This window comes from Megascapheus bottae, chromosome 9 (genome assembly GCF_031878675.1).
Source record: "Megascapheus bottae isolate mThoBot1 chromosome 9, mThoBot2.hap1, whole genome shotgun sequence".
Classification (NCBI taxonomy): domain Eukaryota; kingdom Metazoa; phylum Chordata; class Mammalia; order Rodentia; family Geomyidae; genus Megascapheus; species Megascapheus bottae.
Genome location: NC_143517.1, coordinates 33,786,386 through 33,807,056, shown reverse-complemented (window position 1 = coordinate 33,807,056; position 20,671 = coordinate 33,786,386). Strand labels below are relative to the sequence as shown.

General features: G+C 36.0%; 1 protein-coding gene across 2 annotated transcripts in view; it reads right to left on the bottom strand.

Moving 5' to 3' along the window:
- Slc26a7 (solute carrier family 26 member 7) overlaps window positions 1-20,671 on the bottom strand; it is a 111,827-nt gene that overhangs the window by 67,010 nt on the left and 24,146 nt on the right. Inside the window, exons 3-4 of one of the 2 annotated variants that reach the window (XM_090339051.1) lie at window positions 19,622-19,732; window positions 11,379-11,551 (exon numbers count right to left, since the gene is read on the bottom strand). In XM_090339051.1, coding sequence (XP_090195177.1) covers window positions 11,379-11,551; window positions 19,622-19,732 — 284 coding nt within the window. The remainder of the gene's footprint in view (window positions 1-11,378; window positions 11,552-19,621; window positions 19,733-20,671) is intronic. The other variant, XM_090339052.1, reaches the window with a different exon arrangement.

The window sequence follows — 20,671 nt, the reverse complement described above, 5'->3', positions numbered from 1 at the left end:
TGGAAATTTAAGTAAATGACTGATACAGAGTGAGAGTCAAATTCTTGCCTTTCAGAATGAGAAGTTACAAACAAGGTGAGGAGACTGGAATGATCTTTTTAGTAATGTATCACGCTATGAATTCATATTAAGCTTAATAAACACATAGATACACATATAAGTGCATCTCTAGTTTAAGTACATAGTTATACACATACATTTCTTGCATTTGTCGGCTGAAAAATCTCCAGAAGCTACAACATCTCAATAATGATGAACACAACAAAATCCCTTATTTTGATTTCTAATAACTTCATTCTAATAAAAAGAACCAGAGTTCCCTAGAAAGCAAGACAGATGCATATAAACCTGGGACAATTTATATTTTTAGAAAGTAAGGAGGTAAATGAATAATTTGGGGAGGAAACTGTGGAAAGAGCTCTCAGTGCAAAATCTGGAACAACATGAAGTAAGACAGGATTTTAAAAGAACTCTCCTTAAGTCCATAGTTATACAAATAATTAGCTATGTGCATGGAAGACAAGAGATAAATGTCCTTTAAAGATATGGAATTTCTTTATTGAAGAAACGTGGTAAGTACTATCTCAGCCAGGTGACCACGGTAAAATGTACAGTCCTTTTGACAGTCTTATAATATGATGAGACTGTAACACTCCTTTGATATTCCTCTGAAAAATTGTATAACCTGCCAGGCGCAGTGTCTGACACCTGTAATCCTAGCTATTCAGGAAGCTGAGATCTGAGGACTGGAGTCAAAACCAGCCTGGGCACTAAAGCCTGTGAGACTCTTATCTCCAATTAACCACCAGAAAACTGGAAGTGGCACTGTAGCTCAAAGGGTAGGGCAGCAACCTTGAGCTGAAACGCTCGAGAACAACACCCAGACACAGAATCAAGTCCCACCACCAAAAAAAATTTGTAGAACCTTAGTCTAGTTATGGAGAAAACATCAGCTATATCCCAGTGAAGGGACATGTAGTAGAAGCTGATTCAAAAAGAGAAAAACAAAATTGATAGGAATTTATACTGAAGAGAAAGTAGAGGGAAGACTGAGCAACTAAATTTAATATATATCCTAGATGCCATGCTGAAACAGAAAAGAGTATATACGAAAAATTATGAAAAGATCGATGCAATCAATTCAATTGATTCATTAATTTATGACATGAATCCTAAGAGACAAATGAATAATAGGTAAATAAGTGGAGGACATAGCCACTCTGTTTGCTGTCTTGACAACTTTACTACAAATTTAAATCAAATAGGGAAGGGGGGAAAACAAGATGAGGGGTGGGGGTGGGGGGAGGGAAATGGGGACGAAGACATGAGAAAGGGTATCAATGTCTGTGAAGCAATGCACCTTCTATTTGGTGAATACAATGTAACCCTTCTATTAATTACAATAAAAATACATGGGAAAAAAGAAAGAATAACCTTTCATTTCTCTCACAGAGACATCGGGTAAATCAGGTAAATATGTGTGCGGTGCATGAGAAAAACACTATAGACAAAAGTTAGTCATCAGATAAATTTCATAGGTTTGACATGTACACAAATACCCTGACAACAGAAATTATCTATACATTCATAAGAGAACAACACACTATCAAAAGGAGAGAGATATTTCAGGTTGGGGTGTCCTTTGACATTTACAGAAGAATTAAAGACATGGAAATAATCAGAAATCATTCTAGAAGGATGAAAAAGGATAAATCTAAAACAATTCAGTATGGGTTGTATTCAGATGACAAAGAGTTACTAGTTTAAAAAGCAAAACTAGCCAAAAGGGAGTCATAGAAAATAAGCAAGAAAATGTAAAGGCAGTAGAATGAAACACTTTTAAAAGCAGTACCAAGGGAGTCTTGCAGGAGTTAGTGGCATCATTCCCATACATTTATTACACACCTAATTTTGCCAAGAAGTGTATGGCATCTGACTCATTCATCAGAGCAGTGCTTCAAGGACTGATCTGATGGGGGAATGTGGAAGCATTGGACATTTAAGAAGTTAACATAAGATGAGTTGCTAGCAAAGAACAAAAGTACCTAAACTGGACAGAGTAAGAAAGGAGAAATGAGTTGTGACTAACCAATAAATGAATTGATCATGTTGGGAAAACAAACATGATTTGATTTTTATTATAGTATGCATCAGAAATTTGTTGGCCCATCCCAGGAAATTGATTCTATTTGCCATGATTTCTGAAGTTGAGTGAAGAAACTTCTGTCCTCAGACTTGTCGGGACAAAACTAACTTCTGATGAAAGAGAGAAGGGGGCTCAGAATCACCAAAACATGAGGCTCAGAACTACCAGCAAGACATGATTTAACTTCTCTGCATTCTTTCCTGCTCCTGCTATAAAGAATGACAGCTAGAGAGAACCCCATAGACCCATTAAGTCAACCTGCTATTAAAAAGACAGGTGGCTCACGCCTGTAATTCTAGCTACTCAGGAGGCTGAGATCTGAGGATCACGGTTCAAAGCCAGCCTGGGCACTAAAGAAGAGGAGACTCTTTTCTCCAATTAATCACTAGAAAATGGGAAGTGGGCCTGTGGCTCAAGATGCAGGGCAGTAGCCTTGAGCTGAATTGCTCAGGGACAGCTCCCAGGCCCAGAGTTCAAAGCCCATGACCCTCCTCCTCCCCACCAAAAAAAAAAAAAAAGGACAGAAGAGTCTGGAGCTGATGAATACTGCCATTGTAATTGTATCAATCATCAGATGTGAAGGGATTGTGGGACAAAGTGGAAGCTTTTGTTGGCTTTAGCTCCACCTCGAGCAGCATGGATCTTACAGGGCACAGGAGCAAATAAGAAAATTATAGGTATTATTGTTCCTTTTTCAGAAATTAGAAACTATGTTATAATTTGAGAAAGTATAGACAGAGCATCTTCTGAAGATGACGATGAATGTGAAGAGAAAGAACTAGGTCTGAAAAGGTACATAAATAAATCATTTAATATTGATACTTAATGTCTTGGTACCACTAAAATTTCATGGAACTTTGTTCTCTTTCATTGCTTTACCTCACATGTGTTAGGGGTCACTGCTAGAATTATAGAGATAATGCTCTGTTCATAGAAACTTATAGTGTAGAACAAAACCAAATATACACAAAACATACGTCCTAGTAGATGGATAAGCCCTAAATGGTAGGACATCCACAGTGTCATTTAAACCATGGCTAGAGATAACAGGAATAGGTTCTCAGATGTGATTATATCTGAGCTAAACTTTGAATGAGAACAGGGAAGAGACATATAAATAACCTAAGAAAGAGTCTGGCGGGCCCAAGGGTTGGCAGAGACATGATCGTAAAACCAACACCTTCTACTCCATGATACAGAGACATAATACCTGTCACAGACATTTCTGCTACTGCTCTGCAGGTATGATACAGAAGGAAGCTAGCATCATACATGGTCCAGAGGACGCTGGGTTACATTCCACTGATTACTTCTCAATATTAGTTTATAGAGGCGGACATGGAAACACATAACTGTAGTCCTATTACTAGGGATATGGAGGCAGGAGGATCGGGTGTGGCCTCACCTTGGATTATAGAGCAAGATATTGTACACATAAATAAATACATCAAGATGTACAGCACAGCAGTTAGCAGAGTGTGTATCAAACTCCATCTTCTACTCTACCCACTCCTAGTTATAAAATTCAAATAACCCACTTCATATTTCAGCATCTTCACCTGTGTAATAGGAATATCATATATTATATAATATATATACTATACTATATAGTATGAAGCATATACATATACTATACTATATAGTATATACAGTAAAGTATATAATATACTATAGGATATTAGTATTATACTATATACTTTATACTAGTATATACTATAGTATTATACTATATATTATCCTATATAGTATAATAGTATATATGATATAGTATAATAATATATACTATTATATATACTATATATACTATATAGTACATATTATATGCTATATAATATGTACTATATAATATATGTGCTATATACTATGCATAATATATACTATATAATATATACTATATATTATACTATATATACTATACAGTATACTATATACTAGTATTATACTATACTATTATAATATATATTATACTATTATAGTACAATAGTGTATACCGTATAGTATAATAATATATAGTATTAGTATATATACTATACATACTATATACTATTATAATATATAATATATAATAGAACATTCTATATAGTATATCTACTAAAATATATAGTATATATAACATACTACATAATTATATAGTAAAATATATAATATATAATGTATAGCTTGGTATATTATTTTATACTATATAATAACATGCGGTGAATATCATCAATTCTTTCATGGAAAGAATAAGTATGATATGTTGAATATACATGTAAATACATAGTTTGATCATTATTTTTATTCTTTTTGATAAGACTTTATACTATACAATGATATATAGTATTATAGTATATATAACTTTTGGGGGTGAAAGAGTAAACATGATATGTTGAAGAGACAGGTAAAATTAGCTTATATCTTATGTCCTTCTTATACTCCTAATTCTTGCACTTCATACTCTAAAAAAAAAAAGGTGGAGGGCTGGAAGTTTGGCCTAGTGGTAGAGTGCTTGCCTAGCAGGCATGAAGACCCTGGTTCGATTCCTTGGTACCAAATACATAGAAAAAGCCAGAAGTAGTGCTGTAGCTCAAGTGGTAGAGTGTTAGCCTTGAGAAGCCCAAGGACAGTGCTCAGGCCCCAAGCTCAAGCCCCAGGACTGGCAAAAAAAAAAAAAAAGCTGGGTATGCAATCAAGAGTAACTCTAGAATCTCCTTTTTGGGTCTGTAGTTTGTTTAGCATCTGTAAAGACATAAGCACAGACATTTCCAGACTGTACTAGCTGAATACCACACTCCACCTATGTCACCCAGTGCTTACGCAACTGCCAAACAAAGGCACTGTGTATCCCTTATCCTGCAGGGCAGAAATCTTGTCCTGTAGTTATTGCAGAAAAGTAGACCTTGGGAAAATTTCCAGAAGTAAATGGGCCAGGGACAATCCCAGCCCTCTCTAGGTTCCTGGAAAAAGAAATAGGCAATGTGCCCACCATGAAGAACAGAAGAGAAGAAAGTTTTCAAGTATATTGACTTAGGGGATAGAGTATTTGTTTCTTAGCAGAAAGGTTTATTGATGCTGGCATTTTACAAGGTTTCACCTTGACTTAAGTTTCATACCTCATAGCTGTTATCATGCAAACAATTCCTTCTTTTGGCTGTTACTAGTGACTGGCTGGAAAATTTGCCTCTTTTTGTATTCTGTAATGAAATACTAACAATACAAATTGGATCAGTTACTTGGGAGGAATATATATATATATATATATGTAAATTTGATATTTAGAAGAGGGAATTGGCCAGAATTGGGAATGGGTGAAAGTAGAGAATGATGGGGACAAGTATGATAGAAGTGTCCTATATATGTGTAAAACAGAATAATAATACACATTAATTTTGTAAAATAAAAGGTGGAGAAGGATCAGATACGTAAGAGGAATAGAGGGGTGAAATGTATCAAAGCAATTATATGCATATATAGACCCATCACAACAAAACTCCTTGGTATAAGTCACATATGCTCACTGTTTTAGTTTTTTACTATGGTTTCTTATTATTTTTATTGTCTTTAAATAGTTGCACAGGAGTTTCAATTAACTATGAGTACAATTTATGAGTAAATGCACTCACAAATACATGCATCTTGGTCAGTATCTGTATTTGCTGATTTTTTTTTCCTATGTATGTGGTACTGAGGAACCAAACCCTGGTCTTCGTGCTTGCTAGGCAAGCACTCTACCCCTAGGCCAAACTCTCGGCCCTAAGTATTTGCTGATTTCTTTGAATATAATAAAGTGATAACAAAAAACATGAAGTTCAGTCCTTAGTCACTGTATTATCCACAATCAGGGCTTTTACAAGTTCTGATGACAGAAGCTTTTATTTTGTTCTAAAGTTATCACAATAAACCCAGCTAATTAACAATAATAATGTTACACCGTATGAGAAAAAACAAAACAGAATAGTAAATCCACTTCCATGAAACCCCAGAAGAAACTGAGCTCATGATGTATAGTAACAAGAGGTGGTTGACATGGAGAGGAGAGAAAAAATGGTTCTAAATGTGAGGGAGGAATCAATGATAATGGTTAAGAAAAATGACAGACATGATTGTGGTTTCATGGGTAGCTACATATGTCAAAATCTATGAGGCTGTATATTCTACAAGTACGGAATCTTTATGAGAATTATATTGCTACAAAATTGCTTTCACAGGCCCATAATTTAATATAAAACACAGGACATATCACATTATGTGACTGTGACTATGTAAGTGCACTTTATTTATACTAGCCTATAAATAAAATGGTGAGAAACAAGAGGGACAAGAATATATTACTTTGCTTGAATGACAATGAGTGAGAGGTTGGGATGCATTCATGCTTATCAATACACACACATACAACTTACCTAAGTGGTGATTGACCACTAGGAACCATTATTCTGGTGAGGACAGTTCACATTTCATTTTCAGAGGAACAAATATCAAAGGGACAAAACGAAGAACACTCACAAACTTATAGCTATGTACCACAGGTGTCTATGTCTGCTTTCCTCGTGTGCTGAACCACCACCCATAAAAAGCTGATCAAATCAAACCATTAATTAATTAACACTAAATGACTACAACCAATACTTCCTGGCCACAGTACAATTACACTAGAAAGTATTCTCTAAACCAAAGAGCAAAAAAAAAAAATTCTACCCCCAAAAAATATTTTAAAAACTAAGCATAAAAATGGATAGTACTTAATGTTTTTCACAATAAAAAAAAATTGACCAGGGATCACAGCCTAGTGGTAGAGTGCTTGCCTAACATGTACAAAGCCCTGGGTTAGATTCCTCAGTGCCACATATTCAGAAAAATCCAGTTGTGGTGCTGTGGCTCAAATGGCACAGTGCTAGCCTTGAACAAAAGTGTCTAAGGACAGTGCTCACACCCTGAGGTAAAGCCCCAGACTGGCAAAAATAAAAAAAGAAAAGGAAAAGGAAATTATATAAGAAAGTAATTGAATATCCAGTTGAAAAAGAATAGAAAACCATCAACAAACCACCCTAAATATACTGAGAGGAAAGAAGTAATAAAAGCTAAAGCAGAGATAGCAATAGGAAAAAGTTAGTCTATTTGAAAACATGAAGTAGGGGTGGGAGTGTGCCCTAATGGTAGAGTGCTTGCCCAGCATGCCTGAAACCCTGGGTTCAATTCCTCAGGACCACATAAACAGAAAAGGCTGGGAGTGGTGCTATGGTTAGTAGTGTGGTGTTCTTGAGCAAAAAGAAACTCAGGACAGTGCCCAGGCTCTGGGTTCAAACCCAAGGAATCAGAAAAAAATGATGTAGCAAAATATATACATCACTACCAAACATAAATTGAAGTTTATAAAGGAATTATAATTGAGTCCTACAAGCAAATGAATTTGAAAAAGATAAATGATCATTTCCTATGGAAATATAGATTGCGGAATTTTTCTGTGTTAGACAGATGATACTTAAAAGAACATTTTTTTCTATAGAAGATATCAGAGAACAATGGCAGGAAATATTATGAGTATAATAAAGGGCAATGGATAATTGATGATTTCAAAGAAGTATTCTACAAAACCTTCTTCAAAAACTAGATGCGCCCAAAAAAAGTGCTGTTCGTAGTTAGGAGAACTGAAAGGGATGCTAAGAAGAAAAATGTCATTCTTGTTAAAGAAAATTACAGTCTAATACTTCTGAAGAAAAATGAAAGTGCTGAATAAATAAATACATCATGTATTGGATTGACAGTATTAAAATAATAATAACAATTCTCAACAACACACTGAGAAGAATATTATAGTTGGAATATATTTGATCTTCTTTAATGTTGATCCATTATTAGAACATCTGTAATATAATATGTGATATGGGAGTTTCAAGAAAAAGCATGATTATCTCTACATATACTGAAAAGCCCTCAATAAACATCCAATGTTTTTATAATTTATATTTTAAAACAAAAGCATGAAACAATCAATCACTGTAAACTATAAAGTTTACTCTAAAGGAAATACACTGAGAAGCCCTTATCTAATCAGATACAGATCAGCTAGTGAATAGAATGTGTTGACCGGGATCAAGGTCCCTGTTAGTTCCTTGCTTCTATGAATCTCAGCAGTTAGAGACTAAATTCCTAGCAATTGGAGTCTCAGTCACTTGAGGCTCAGAGCATTTCTAACTTACACACTACAGGAATCAAATCAAATTATCTCTTTATCAGGTATGTGGAGTAGGTGAGGGGAGTGTTTCATTTTATTGTTACATCTCTACACCTACAGATGATAAAGCTCTATACCCAATAATTCCACTCCTTCTGTCATATTCCCTAAGCCCTTCTCTCCATGAAATAGCATCCCCAATAGGTTTCCTTGTTCTAATTCTTTTCACAATATTCAGTCTTCTCTCTCATCCTCCCTTCAGATACTCCCTGCTTTCACTAAACAATGCCTTCTTTAAACCTAAATAATTTTTATCTCTTAGTTTCAGAGGGAAATATATCAGTCTGGAAACAAACTGTGTAAACTGAACAACACACAAATAAAACAAGGCAATCAAACACTTCCTCTGTTTATAGAAACTGGATACTTGGTGATTTTCCCTATGTTTTGTGCATTCAATTCCGAGGAAGAAAAGCAAAAGGGGGAAAATAGCTGAGAAGCTACAACTAAAAAGATCAAAATGAACTGGCCCTAGTGTAGTCTGGAGATTCTCCCAACAGAGTTAGCTCCAGATATGATCTGAAAGAAATCAACAAACTGAAAGCAAAAGGAGCCGTGGTGCGATTCAAAAAGTAGAGTGTTTGCCTGGCAAGCATGAATTCCTCAGTACCAGTTTTTAAAAAAGACTCTTAAGGTTCTAGTTGAAAAGGCATAGATGAGTTCACAGGTCAAATAAAGTCCAGCCATCTGTTCAAAAATTGACTAGGTCACATAACTGGGATCAGCGCTAAAGAGGAAAGAAAGCAGAGTCTGACAAAGTTATAAGAGAAAACATGAAACTATTTGGATCACATTTACATGTAATTAAAAGGTCATGAAAATGAAATTACTATTGTTATCTATAACAATATCCTGATTCTTCTTTAGTAACATTTTACACTTATAACTCTAAGGAGTTTCAGTCTGGGAATTGTGTTTTGTTTTGTTTTTGTTGCTTATGGCGCTAAAATCCAGGCTTTAAAATTTATATTTATCATAACAATATCTTACCTAAATTAAAATTTTTAATCCAAATACATTAGCTAATAACAAAATGTCTGATGATTGTTTTAAATTCATGGAAATCAGTTAAAATGAGAATTTTGCACAAAGTTGCTAATCTAGTGTAAATGGCCTATTCTATTAGATTTTTAAAAAATAATACTAATACATACATAAAAATATTTATCCCAGACTGTATAAAATAAAGTAAATCCAAACCAGAAAAAATACTCATAAATTCAAAGAGAAACAAGCCTGGAAAAATAATTGGTCAAGATTAAGTGATTTTTCTTCTGTTTAATGCAGAGAATTTTTTATTTCAAATGAGTGGAAATTAGGGAAAACCTATAAGACAAATCCAATACAACATATTCATATTTCAGTTACCAGTTCATATAGCTGGGAATTTTTTTGCCAGGTCCAAATCAGGACCTGGGTACTGTTCTTGAGCTTTCTCAAGGCTAGCACTATACCACTTGAGCCACAGCACCACTTCCAGCTTTTTCTGTGTATGTAGTATCAAGGAACTGAACCCAGGGCTTCATGCATGCTAGGCCAGCACTCTACCACTGGGCTATGACTTTTTAAATGGAGACAGATGACAGGTCTTCCACAAGGCTTCATAGAAGCTAGGTAAGCAAGGAAAGACCAACAAGCCTTCCTGAGCAATTATGAGAATTCACTGATATCACTCATGTTTGAAAAAATTAAAGGTCAGACAACCAGTTTCTATTTAATTTCTATTTCTATCTTATAGTATACTCATAAAGCCATAGAAAACATGATTGGCCCTCTAGTTTCATCTTTTTCTTCCTTCTACCCAATTCTAGGCAGTCCTCAACTATTTTTCTTCCTGTTGGTTTATACATAATCTTGGACCTTATAAATGATATATTTATAGAGACACTCCTAACCCCAAACATAGCCACCCACCCAGGGTTTGTATACACATAATTCAGTTTACAAGAAGGGAGTAAGCACAAATGACCACTGGGAAGGCAATTTCATGTCTAATAGGAGCCCGCAAAGCCCCAAAAGGTAGCAAAAATTTGGCCTCTAGCGCACAGATCAGAGGTGTTATCTGGGGAAAATCAATGGACTGTGAGGGCCCTGACCTAACCTACAGTTTAAGCTATTGAAAAAATGTACAAGATAATGGCATGATTGGGAATTCAGTGGAAACTGGGAAGTCAGGCCTAGTGAGAAGACGTATGTCACAGAAGCTGTGCCCTGGAAGGGTTTACCTTGTCTCCAGTTTCCTACTTTGTTCCTTTCCTACCACCATGTTCTGCTTCAACCCATTCTCAGAAGTCTGGCCTTCTTTAAGTTGTTCTCACCCATTGTTTTCTCACAGCGACAAAAAGTGACTAAAATGCTTTGTTCATTGTGTAGTGACTTCTAAGTTTTCTGCCTGTGACTACTAATTAGAAATAGCAAAATGTCAGACTGTTGATGAGCTGAATCAAAAGAGGGTCAGCGAATCTGACAGCAATATTCATGCAGGGTTCTAAAAAGTCTCAAAGACTTTTGGGATAGTCTGAAAGTGGCACAAAGCTGGATCTAAAGACCTCACATCTCGATGTTTTTGATGCAAAGTACTCCTTGTAACTGATGTCAGCGATACAACTATGCAATGTTGAAATTGGGAAAAACTTTAAAATGTAATCATATCTCCTTCTCACTGTACAAATGTCTCCCATAACAGCCTTTACCGTGACAATCCAGTCCCTGTGTAAATGTAAGGACAGGGATAGACTTTGTACCTTATAGAGAATCTATTCTATTTTCAAAACCTCTCCTTACTACGACTTCCTCAATCCTTCACTGAACTGGTTCTAAGTCCTTCATTTGATCAGCACTTCTAAAGCAACTACTTACAGAGTACTGCCTGAAGATAAAAACACTTAAAACGAAAACTTGCCCTTTAACTTATCTGGATGCATGAACCCGTGAGCAGGAATATAAATACAACCAGCACTGACCATCTTCGGCCACCACTGTTTCCCTTGCTAATTTACAAGTCTCAGAATGACTTACCTGGATCACACCAGCCAAGAAGGAAACAGCCGCAGCAACCCCAATCCTCTGCATCTCAAAGTCAGACAAGCCCAGCACACTGGACTGATTGTATGTGGTGAGGTTCCGGTGACTCTGAGGAACCAGTCGCTCCACAGCATTGGCTGAGATCAAGGATGTCAAGGCAAAGGTGCCTGAAAGAGGGGAGGCAAGAAATCTTATTAATTTCAGACAGGTTATTGAATCCTACTTATTGCAGTGTCCAATAGATCTGTTAAAAACTCTATTCTTCCACCGGGCCTTCTCTTCTCTAATTTTCACCTCATCCATGAAAGACACAGATACCTCCATATGCCTATTTACCTACTCTGTCATGAGCTATCCAGTTTTGCACCGTTCATAGATGACTATGGAGAAAGACCTTGGAGCAAGTATCAAAATTACAGCCTGAGTCAGATATCATTGACTCATAACTGTAATCTTACCTACTCAGAGAGCCAAGATCTAAGGATAGAAGTTCAAAGCCAGTCCTAGCAGACAAGTCGACAGAAGCTCATTTCTAATTAACCCGCAGAAACCCCTGAAATGGAACTTTGGATCAAGTGACTGAATGCCAAGCCTGAAAGGAAAAAGCTAAAGAATAGTACCAGGCTCTGAATTCAATCCCCAGTACCAACACACACACACACACACACACACACACACACACACACACACACACACACACACACACTGCCTGGATTTAATTCCAACCTCTTAACTTACAATGTGACCACATGTATTTTACTCTGGATGTTATTTGTCTTGCTCCTCAAATGAAGGTAGTATCTGCATTTTAGGCTTTAAATTCAGTTGAATTAAGCTTTAAATGCAGTAAGTTCAGTGGATCAATATAATCTCTTTAGCTGAAATATACATAAGCACCTGCATAAGCCTGCTTTTCTTTAAATATCTGGTTGGAATTTAAATACACAGGGATGCATCCTAATTAACTATTCCTGACCAAGCTTGAAACTTTGCACCTGCCATGACTCCTTGCTTAGTATATCTTTATATCAACATGATATGGCCTATAAAGTGATTAAATAGATCTTTTCTTTCTATTGCTATTAGAGAAGGTTCAGTAGCCTTTCCCAGAAATTGCCATGGCCTCTTACATTTGTGAGGTCATGGTTATTGTGGTCCTCTCTTTTCTTTTTTTCTGAGAATTCTGATGCATCGCTTTTGACATAGTTTGTCTAACAATGCAGCCAAACAGACAGGGAAATGCTGATTTCCTCAGTCAGACTCAAGTTAAAGAAAAACTACAGCATGATGCCTACATCCCCTGACTCAGCAGTTCAAGATTGCTTTCCTTCGAGTCATAAGTGAGGCTTTGTGGTGCAAAAAGCATATAAGCAGCAGCACCAGGAAAGAGAAATTTGAGTCCAACAGAAAGAGGTCTCAATGGAGACCCAAAACACACCACTTTTAATCGGTAAGGGCATTTGAATAAGACAAGCAATATGTGTTGTGGATTCAGAACAATATGATGAGAGCACAGGAACCTAAGCTTAAATGTCAGAACTGTTACCCCAGTCTACTTTGTTAAAGGTTATATTCCTTATCCACTAGGATTAATGAGACACATAAGTTAATGAAAAACAGCATGTGTCACATAGTTAACATTTAATGGTATGTAATTAGCACTTAATAAGTGTTAACTATTCAGATGATTCCTACAACAATTAAGGACAGAATGCTCTGTTATGATATTCTTTGTTTTTCTCCAAGAGATGATGGTACATCAATTCAGAGAAATCTGAATAGAATTTTCTGTGCACAGTAAGTCTTTCTCTATTAATAAATTCATGAATACTAGCCGTCGTGCTCACAGCCATCATCATAAAGAACTAAAGAAATAGCACATCAAGGAACTAAGATATCTGATGAAAGACAAGAATCCAGTTCCCAGGACAGGCAATTTTAAGTAAAATATATTCACCATAGAACCTAGTTTTGAGAAACAATGTTTTTCATGGTATTTCTTTCTTTTTTTGCCAGTCCTGGGGCTTGAACTCAGGATCTGAGCACTGTCCTTGGGCTTTCCTCAAGGCTAGAGCTCTACTACTTGAGCCACAGCACGACTTCCAGCTTTTCTATGTACGTGGTACTGAGGAATTGAACCTGGGTCTTTGTGCCTGCTAGGCAAGCATTCTACCACTAGGCCAAATTCCCAGCCCCTTTCATGGTATTTGACAACAGGATGATCCTGAGACCAAACGAGACAGTCCTGAACATTAAAAGAGTGTCACTTTTGGTCTTTAAATCTAGTAGACTATACAGCAAACCGTTTTATATAGAAGTGACTGAACAAATGTCTACAGAATTTTTTAACAGCCAAGTTCCTTCTAAATCACTAAGTTGTCAAGATAAAAATGCTTAGGCTTTAGACTGGGCCACACTGAATTTATAAATGGTGCACCTAAGAGCTCTCATAAGAAATTTTCTAATTTTCTAATTTAGTTTTAGTGTCAAGGTAATGTACAGAGGGGTTACAGTTACCCACATTAAAGTAGTGAGTACATTTCTTGTTGGAATTGGTTGCCGCCTCCCTCATTTTTTTCTCATACTTCCCATCCCCCCAGCCTCCCCTCCAGTTGTAAAGTTCATTTCCAATATACTATCTTGTAAGTATCAGTGTTGCATTGATTTGCAGATATATAGATATATATATAATGGATCAAGAAGATGTGGTATTTATACACAATGGAATTCTATGCTGCCATCAGAAAGAATGACATCGCCCCATTTGTAAGGAAACAAAAATACTTACAAAAAATTATATTAAGTGAAGCAAGCCAGGCCCAAAAACATAGGCTCCATAGTTTCCCTTATTTGTAATGATTAGTATTCATCTAGGATTTTCCTAGCAGAGGATCGCAAAAGCTCAAAAGCTATAAGCATGTGGCCATATGGTCACATAGTATGAGGCTAAGTGAAATGAACCCCTGGATATGGAAACAAGAGGTTTATCTTTGTGGTTGTTGTTTTTAATGTAGTATATGAAGTTATTTCTTTACTCTTTGGATTTTTTTTCCTCCTTATGGTTTATCCCCTGTTGTTGCTGTATCTGACTTTGGTACCTGGTGTATTGTATATACATATATTTGTTTATTAGAATTAGGGAGGGAAGGTGAAAAACAATATGATGACACAAAGGACAGAAGGTGAACCAATGTACTTGTGATAGTCACAAGACAATGTATTGGAAATGAAATTCACAGCTTGGGAGGGGATAGGGGAGGGAAAGTGGAAGGAAGAAGGGGTAACAATGTTCAAGAAGTAATGTAGAAGTCGTATACTTACTACCTTATGAATGCAACTGTAAACCCTCTATATATCACCCTGACAATAAAATGAAATAAAAGCTTAAAGAAAGAAAGAAATGAGTTCATCTTTGCATTTCAGATCTAACTATATTGGAATTTTTAAGAAAGATAACAGAGAGTTGAATGGTACAAGAGTAAGGACCTTTTAGGTATTGTTGGAGAAAGAGAAACAAGACTTCCCTGGATTTGAAAGAAATGCCTCTTTAGGTTAGGGTTGCTCACTCACTGTAAACTCTCAGTAAATATTTATTTCACTCTCAGCAAAGGTTATCCTTCACAAACCTCCTACACTGCCAAACAGATTTTGTCCTCTCAAAACCTTTTCATATTTAGACGAGGTCTAAACAAATTATCTATAACTTATCACATTTTGGCCAGCTTCAGCAAGTTTGTTCTCAGTGGATATGACGTGAGATTTTCTTTTTCTTTTCTATACCAAAGCATAAATAAGTCAGTTAATTTTTGTAACCTCTAAATGTCAAGATAGTGTTTTACACAATTCTGTTTTAAAAAAACAAGTACCATTTTAAGTTTAAATAAGAAAATTCACATTGGTGAGCAAAACAGGACATGAAATGTCTTTCTGGTTTGATGAATAATTTACTTTTAAAAGATGCGTCTCCTTGGGGCCGGGAGTTTGGCCTAGTGGTTAAAGTGCTTGCCTAGCATGCACGAAGGCCCGGGTTCGATTCCTTTGTACCACATACATAGCAAAAAGTCAGAAGTGGTGCTGAGGCTCAAGTGGTAGACTCTAGCCTTGAGAAAGTCCAAGGACAGTGCTCAGGCCCTGAGCTCAAGCCCAGGACAGGCAAAAAAAAAATGTGTCTCCTGTAATTTGTTATAGCATTTATTATTCCATTTTGAACACTTAACTGGGAGATAAAACCCAAGGCACAGTGATTTTTTTTCTTCATGAAAGTAACACTAATATCTTAATAAAGTAGAGTGTGCAGGTCCTCTATAGTATATACTAAAGTAAAATTAAATAAAAAAGAAATCTGTCCTGTCTATTAAATATTTGTAGGGCTTTTAGGTGAGATTCATTTGTTCCATGTTTAAGATCATAAAAAGTTCAAAAAGTGATGCATTTCTGTAATTCCTCTCATTTATATCTTGTGCCATGAACTCTAAGGATCTATTCCTTCTTACTGATTCTAACAATTCTAAATATTAGGTTAAAAAAACAAAATAAGAAGTCCAAGCTTGTACTATAAAGGATATGAATTCAGAAATAAAGTAACATTAGCATTTATTATTCAGAGAGAAATGTCTGCAAATTACATGTACTTTGAAATGCCTGTTACTTACCTAAATAGACCACAATTTCCTATAGCTGATAATAACTTGCTAAATAATCTGTTAGTTATAGAATCTTATATAAATAGTAATTTCAAAGCTATGTAAGCAGCAAAATGTTTACTGTACTCATCCAACAAATAAACTGGCTGTGTAAGTGCTCATTTAAGCATTATCAAATTGAGTATTTTTTACTTCTAAGTGTAATTATGGTCTCTTGAGCAAATTTGTTTTGCTATACTCTTTTATCTTGTGCTAAACAGAGGGAATGCTTGTGGGGTCAGCTCTAAAACCATTTGCTTCTTTATAAAAACATATGTAAATGTTCTAAGAGACAAAAATAAACTGTTAGGAAATAAGGAAGCAGGATAATTAAAGGGTAATAAACATGAAGAATTTTAAGCTACTCTAGAGCTTTTCTCCTTCTGTATCAGTAAAACAGGAAAGTTCCTTCTAAATCACTAAGTTGTCAAGATAAAAACTCTTAGCCTTTAGACTGGGCCACATTGACTTTATAAATAATGCCCTTTAATCCAAACTCTCACAAGAAACTTCCTAATTTTTTTTTAGTTTAGTTTTATTGTCAAGGTGATGTGCAGACAGGTTACAGTTACATACATACAGAAGTAAGTACATTACTTGTTGGGCCTAGTTACTCCATCCCTCATTTCTTCTCCCACATCCCCGCCCCCCAGCCTCCCCTCAAGTTGTAAAGTTCATTTTCAATATAAAAATTATCTTGTGAGTATTAGTGTTGCATTGGTTTGCTCTTTGTCCTTTGTCTCACCATTATGTTGTTTCTTTTCCCTTCCCTAATTCAGATAAATGTATATATAAGACACACAGTACCAAAATCAAATACAATAACAAAAAGGGATAAACTAAAGGGAAAAAAATGAAAGAATAAATAACTTCACACAGGACATTAAAAACAACAACTAAGAAAAACTTCTTGTTTCCATATCTTTAAGTTAATTTCACTTAGCATCATCTTATATGGTCATATATACACAGGTTATAGTAAACATCTTGAATTTTAGGACTTAATAGATCTTTTCCTTTGGTTTTTGCCTAAAACATACAGATAACACTATATTGAAGGGCATACGATCAAAATAAAGCTTTATTTGTGTGTGTGGTGCTGGCACAAACTATACAAATACTCTTCTTCAGGGGTAGGGCAAGTTGATAGAGTATTTGTATAATTTCCTTTACTTTTCTTTCATTTTGCCCTTTCTTTTTGTTTTGAGACAGAGTCTCATTATACAATCCAATCTAGCCTGAAACTTATTATGTAGGTCAGACCAACCTCAAATTTATTATCCCTCTTGTCTTGGCCTTCTGAGTGCTGGGATTACAGGAATGCCCCATTATGCCTGTATAAAGCTTCTCCAAAAATATATAACAAATGGCATATGCTTGGTTCTCTGAAGTATATGTACATATATTTACATATATATGTGCATATGCATGGTTATGTACCCATTTGAGTATGTACATTTGCCTGTGTGTACACATGTATACATAGATAAGGTTATGTATGCACACATGTATAATATAGCCCTAAATAAGATCATCTATATTTTTTTTTGCCAGTCCTGGGCTTGAGCTCAGGGCCTGAGCACTGTCCTTGGACTTTCTCAAGGCTAGAACTCTACCACTTGAGCCTCAGCACCATTTCCGGCTTTTTTCTATGTATGTGGTACCAAGGAATCGAACCCAGGTCTTCGTGCATGCTAGGCAAGCACTCTACCACTAAGCCAAACTCCCGGCCCCAAGATCATCTATATTTTATGACAGTCCTTTTTCTGTTAATAGTGATACATTCTGAGAAAAGCATCAGAGACAATCTCACTGTGTTGGAAATATCATGGTGCATGTACTCACACTGAGATAGCTGGGTCATCAGCAAGTAACTTCATCTTATGAGACTATGCCTTTATATGCCCTTTATTTGATAGTGGCTTATGACTTCTGTGTGTGAGTGCTCGTGTGTGTGTGTGTGTGTGTGTGTGTGTGTGTGTGTGTGTGTGTGTGTGTAGATCTTCTGAAAATGCTGATTATAATTCAGTGAGGCAGAAGTAGAAGTCAAGATTTTTTTTTTTCATTCTCACACAATGCAGCATTGTGGATGACTGCAAACTTTGGATGCTTCCCCCATCATAAAGCTATTTGATATAAATAAATATTATTAAATCAAACCAATGTGGTGAACAGAAGTATGGTCTTTGAAGTATGTTTAGATCCTAAACTCCAGAAGTTATGAATGTTACCCTCTATGGCACAGTGTACCGTACACTCCAGATGGAATTAAGTTTGCTAATCAGCTGACCTTAAAATAAGGAGATTATCCTGTATTAGTCAATAAGTAAGATCAATGAACTCACAAAATTCTTCAAAGATAGAGTCAGAAGGAGATTCAAAGATGTTGCACTACTGACCTTGGAGATGTTTGGTAAATCCCTGAGCCAAGGAAAGCAAGAGGATTCAGGAGACAGAAAAGTCCAGATGATGAGTTTCTTCAAAAACAAGCACACCCTTGAAGACACACCTCAGTTTTAACTTTGTTAGACTCCTTTCAAACTATGGACCTGAAGATCTGTAGAAAACTTTTTCTTGTTTTAAGCCTCTAAATTAATGACAATTTGTTACAGCCACAGCAATAAATGCCTCTATAGTTGTTTCCATTTCAATATAATTGTGTTGCCTGAATATTTAAGATTAATTATCATTTTGTAATAGTAACAGCTAAATAAACAACATTGCTAAATCTTATTAGGAAGCATGAACTTCTTTTTTTGCCAGTCCTGAGGCTTGTACTCAAGGCCTGGGTACCGTCCTTGGGTTTTTTCAATGCTACAGTTCTACCACTTGAGTCACAGCACCACTTCTGGCTTTTTCTATGTATGTGCTACTGAGGGCTTGAAGCCTGGTCTTCATGCCTGCTAGGCGAGCACTCTACCACTAGGCCAAACTCACAGCCCAGAAGCAAACTTTAAATATTATGCATGAATTTTCTAGCTATCATTCTAATTACACTAAGTGTGGGATTCATCCTAACAAGAGGGTAGCAGAATTACTCAGGCAGCACATAAATAAGACAAAAATAAGCTCCAACTATAACCAAAATTCATCCTGCTCTATTACTAGAAAATTATGATGATTTACAAAGTATTGAGTAACACACAATTAGGTAATGTATAACAGACTTACTAAAGGTACTGTAGAATCCAATCTGGAAGAAACTTAAAAGATCATTTGATCCCCAAGTGTCAAGTACCTATAAAATATTCTTCATCATTTGTATATCTAAATGTTATGGTATTTGTTGTCTTGCAAGTATGTATTTTCTCTTATTATAAGATTCTCCTTTCATGGTCTTTTTGTTTCTTAAAACTGTACAGGCTTCTTAATAATAACCTTTCCGTAGTAATATACTAATAAATCACAATGTGATTTATTGATTATGCTAAGCTCTATTTGCTGAAGTTTTTGGCAGTGAACTTACAACTGGTTTGGAAATGCAGTAGATAACTGTAGATTACTCTGAGTCTCTTTGGTTAGTAACAGGAGAAACATAAACATAGAAATGATTACCTGTGGCCACATGACGTCCCATTCCAAACATGGCGTAAATGACGGCAGGAAACAGAGAGGCGTATAAGCCAAACACTGGATGCACAGATGAAAGAATAGCAAAGGACAAGCCTGTGAAGAAGACCAGGGCAATACAATGGCTATTGATTTATAAAAGCTGAAATGAATCATAATGTAATTTTTCTACTTGTTCACCAACCACAAAATCTGGCCAAAGAAAATACTGACCCAAAAAAAAGAAAAAAATCATTCATTTGTTAATAGGCACATTTCAACCCCAAATACTGCTATTTTTAGACTACTACTGTTTCTCCTCATTGCAAATGAACAGTGGTTTATTTTTAATTAATTTTTAAAATATATTGTTACTGTAGTGTTGATAAATGGAGAGGTCAAAGTAACATGAATCAGTTACAGAGTATAGTTCTTTTTGAAACATGTCTCTCCTTTCTCCCAGTTTTTCCCTCCTGTTCCCACCTACAAGATGTACTGTTCATTTTCCATCGAGTATTTGGTGAGAATACACAGTGGTTTCATCTGTCTTCTCAGTGACGGGTAGAAGGGGGTAGTAACAAGGCAGAGTATCTCTAGGTGCACTTATATTTTAGAAGCTGTTTCACATGTACTATTTTCTTTGAATAATAATATAGGCAAGGGGCCAGGAGTTTGGTCTAGTGGTAGAAGGCTTGCTTAGCATGCACAAAGCCCTGGGTTTGATTCCTTGGTACCACATACACAGAAAAGGCTGGAAGTGGTGCTTTTCTCAAGTGGTAGAGCATTAGCTGAATAGCACAGGAATGCAGGCCCAGAGTTCAAGTATCACTACTGACTAAACAAACAAACCAACAAACAAACATATAAATAAGCTAGGAGGACAAATATTTTCACCACTGAAGAAACCCTGACAGGGAATACAGTCTTGAACTGGGATCAAATGGAAGCACACTCCAAGTTTTCTGCTTGGCTGACAGCTTGACCAATAGTTGTATTATAGTGTCTGACTCAATGCATGGACCTACCTGCTCCCCACTAATTTGACCCTGGACTGTA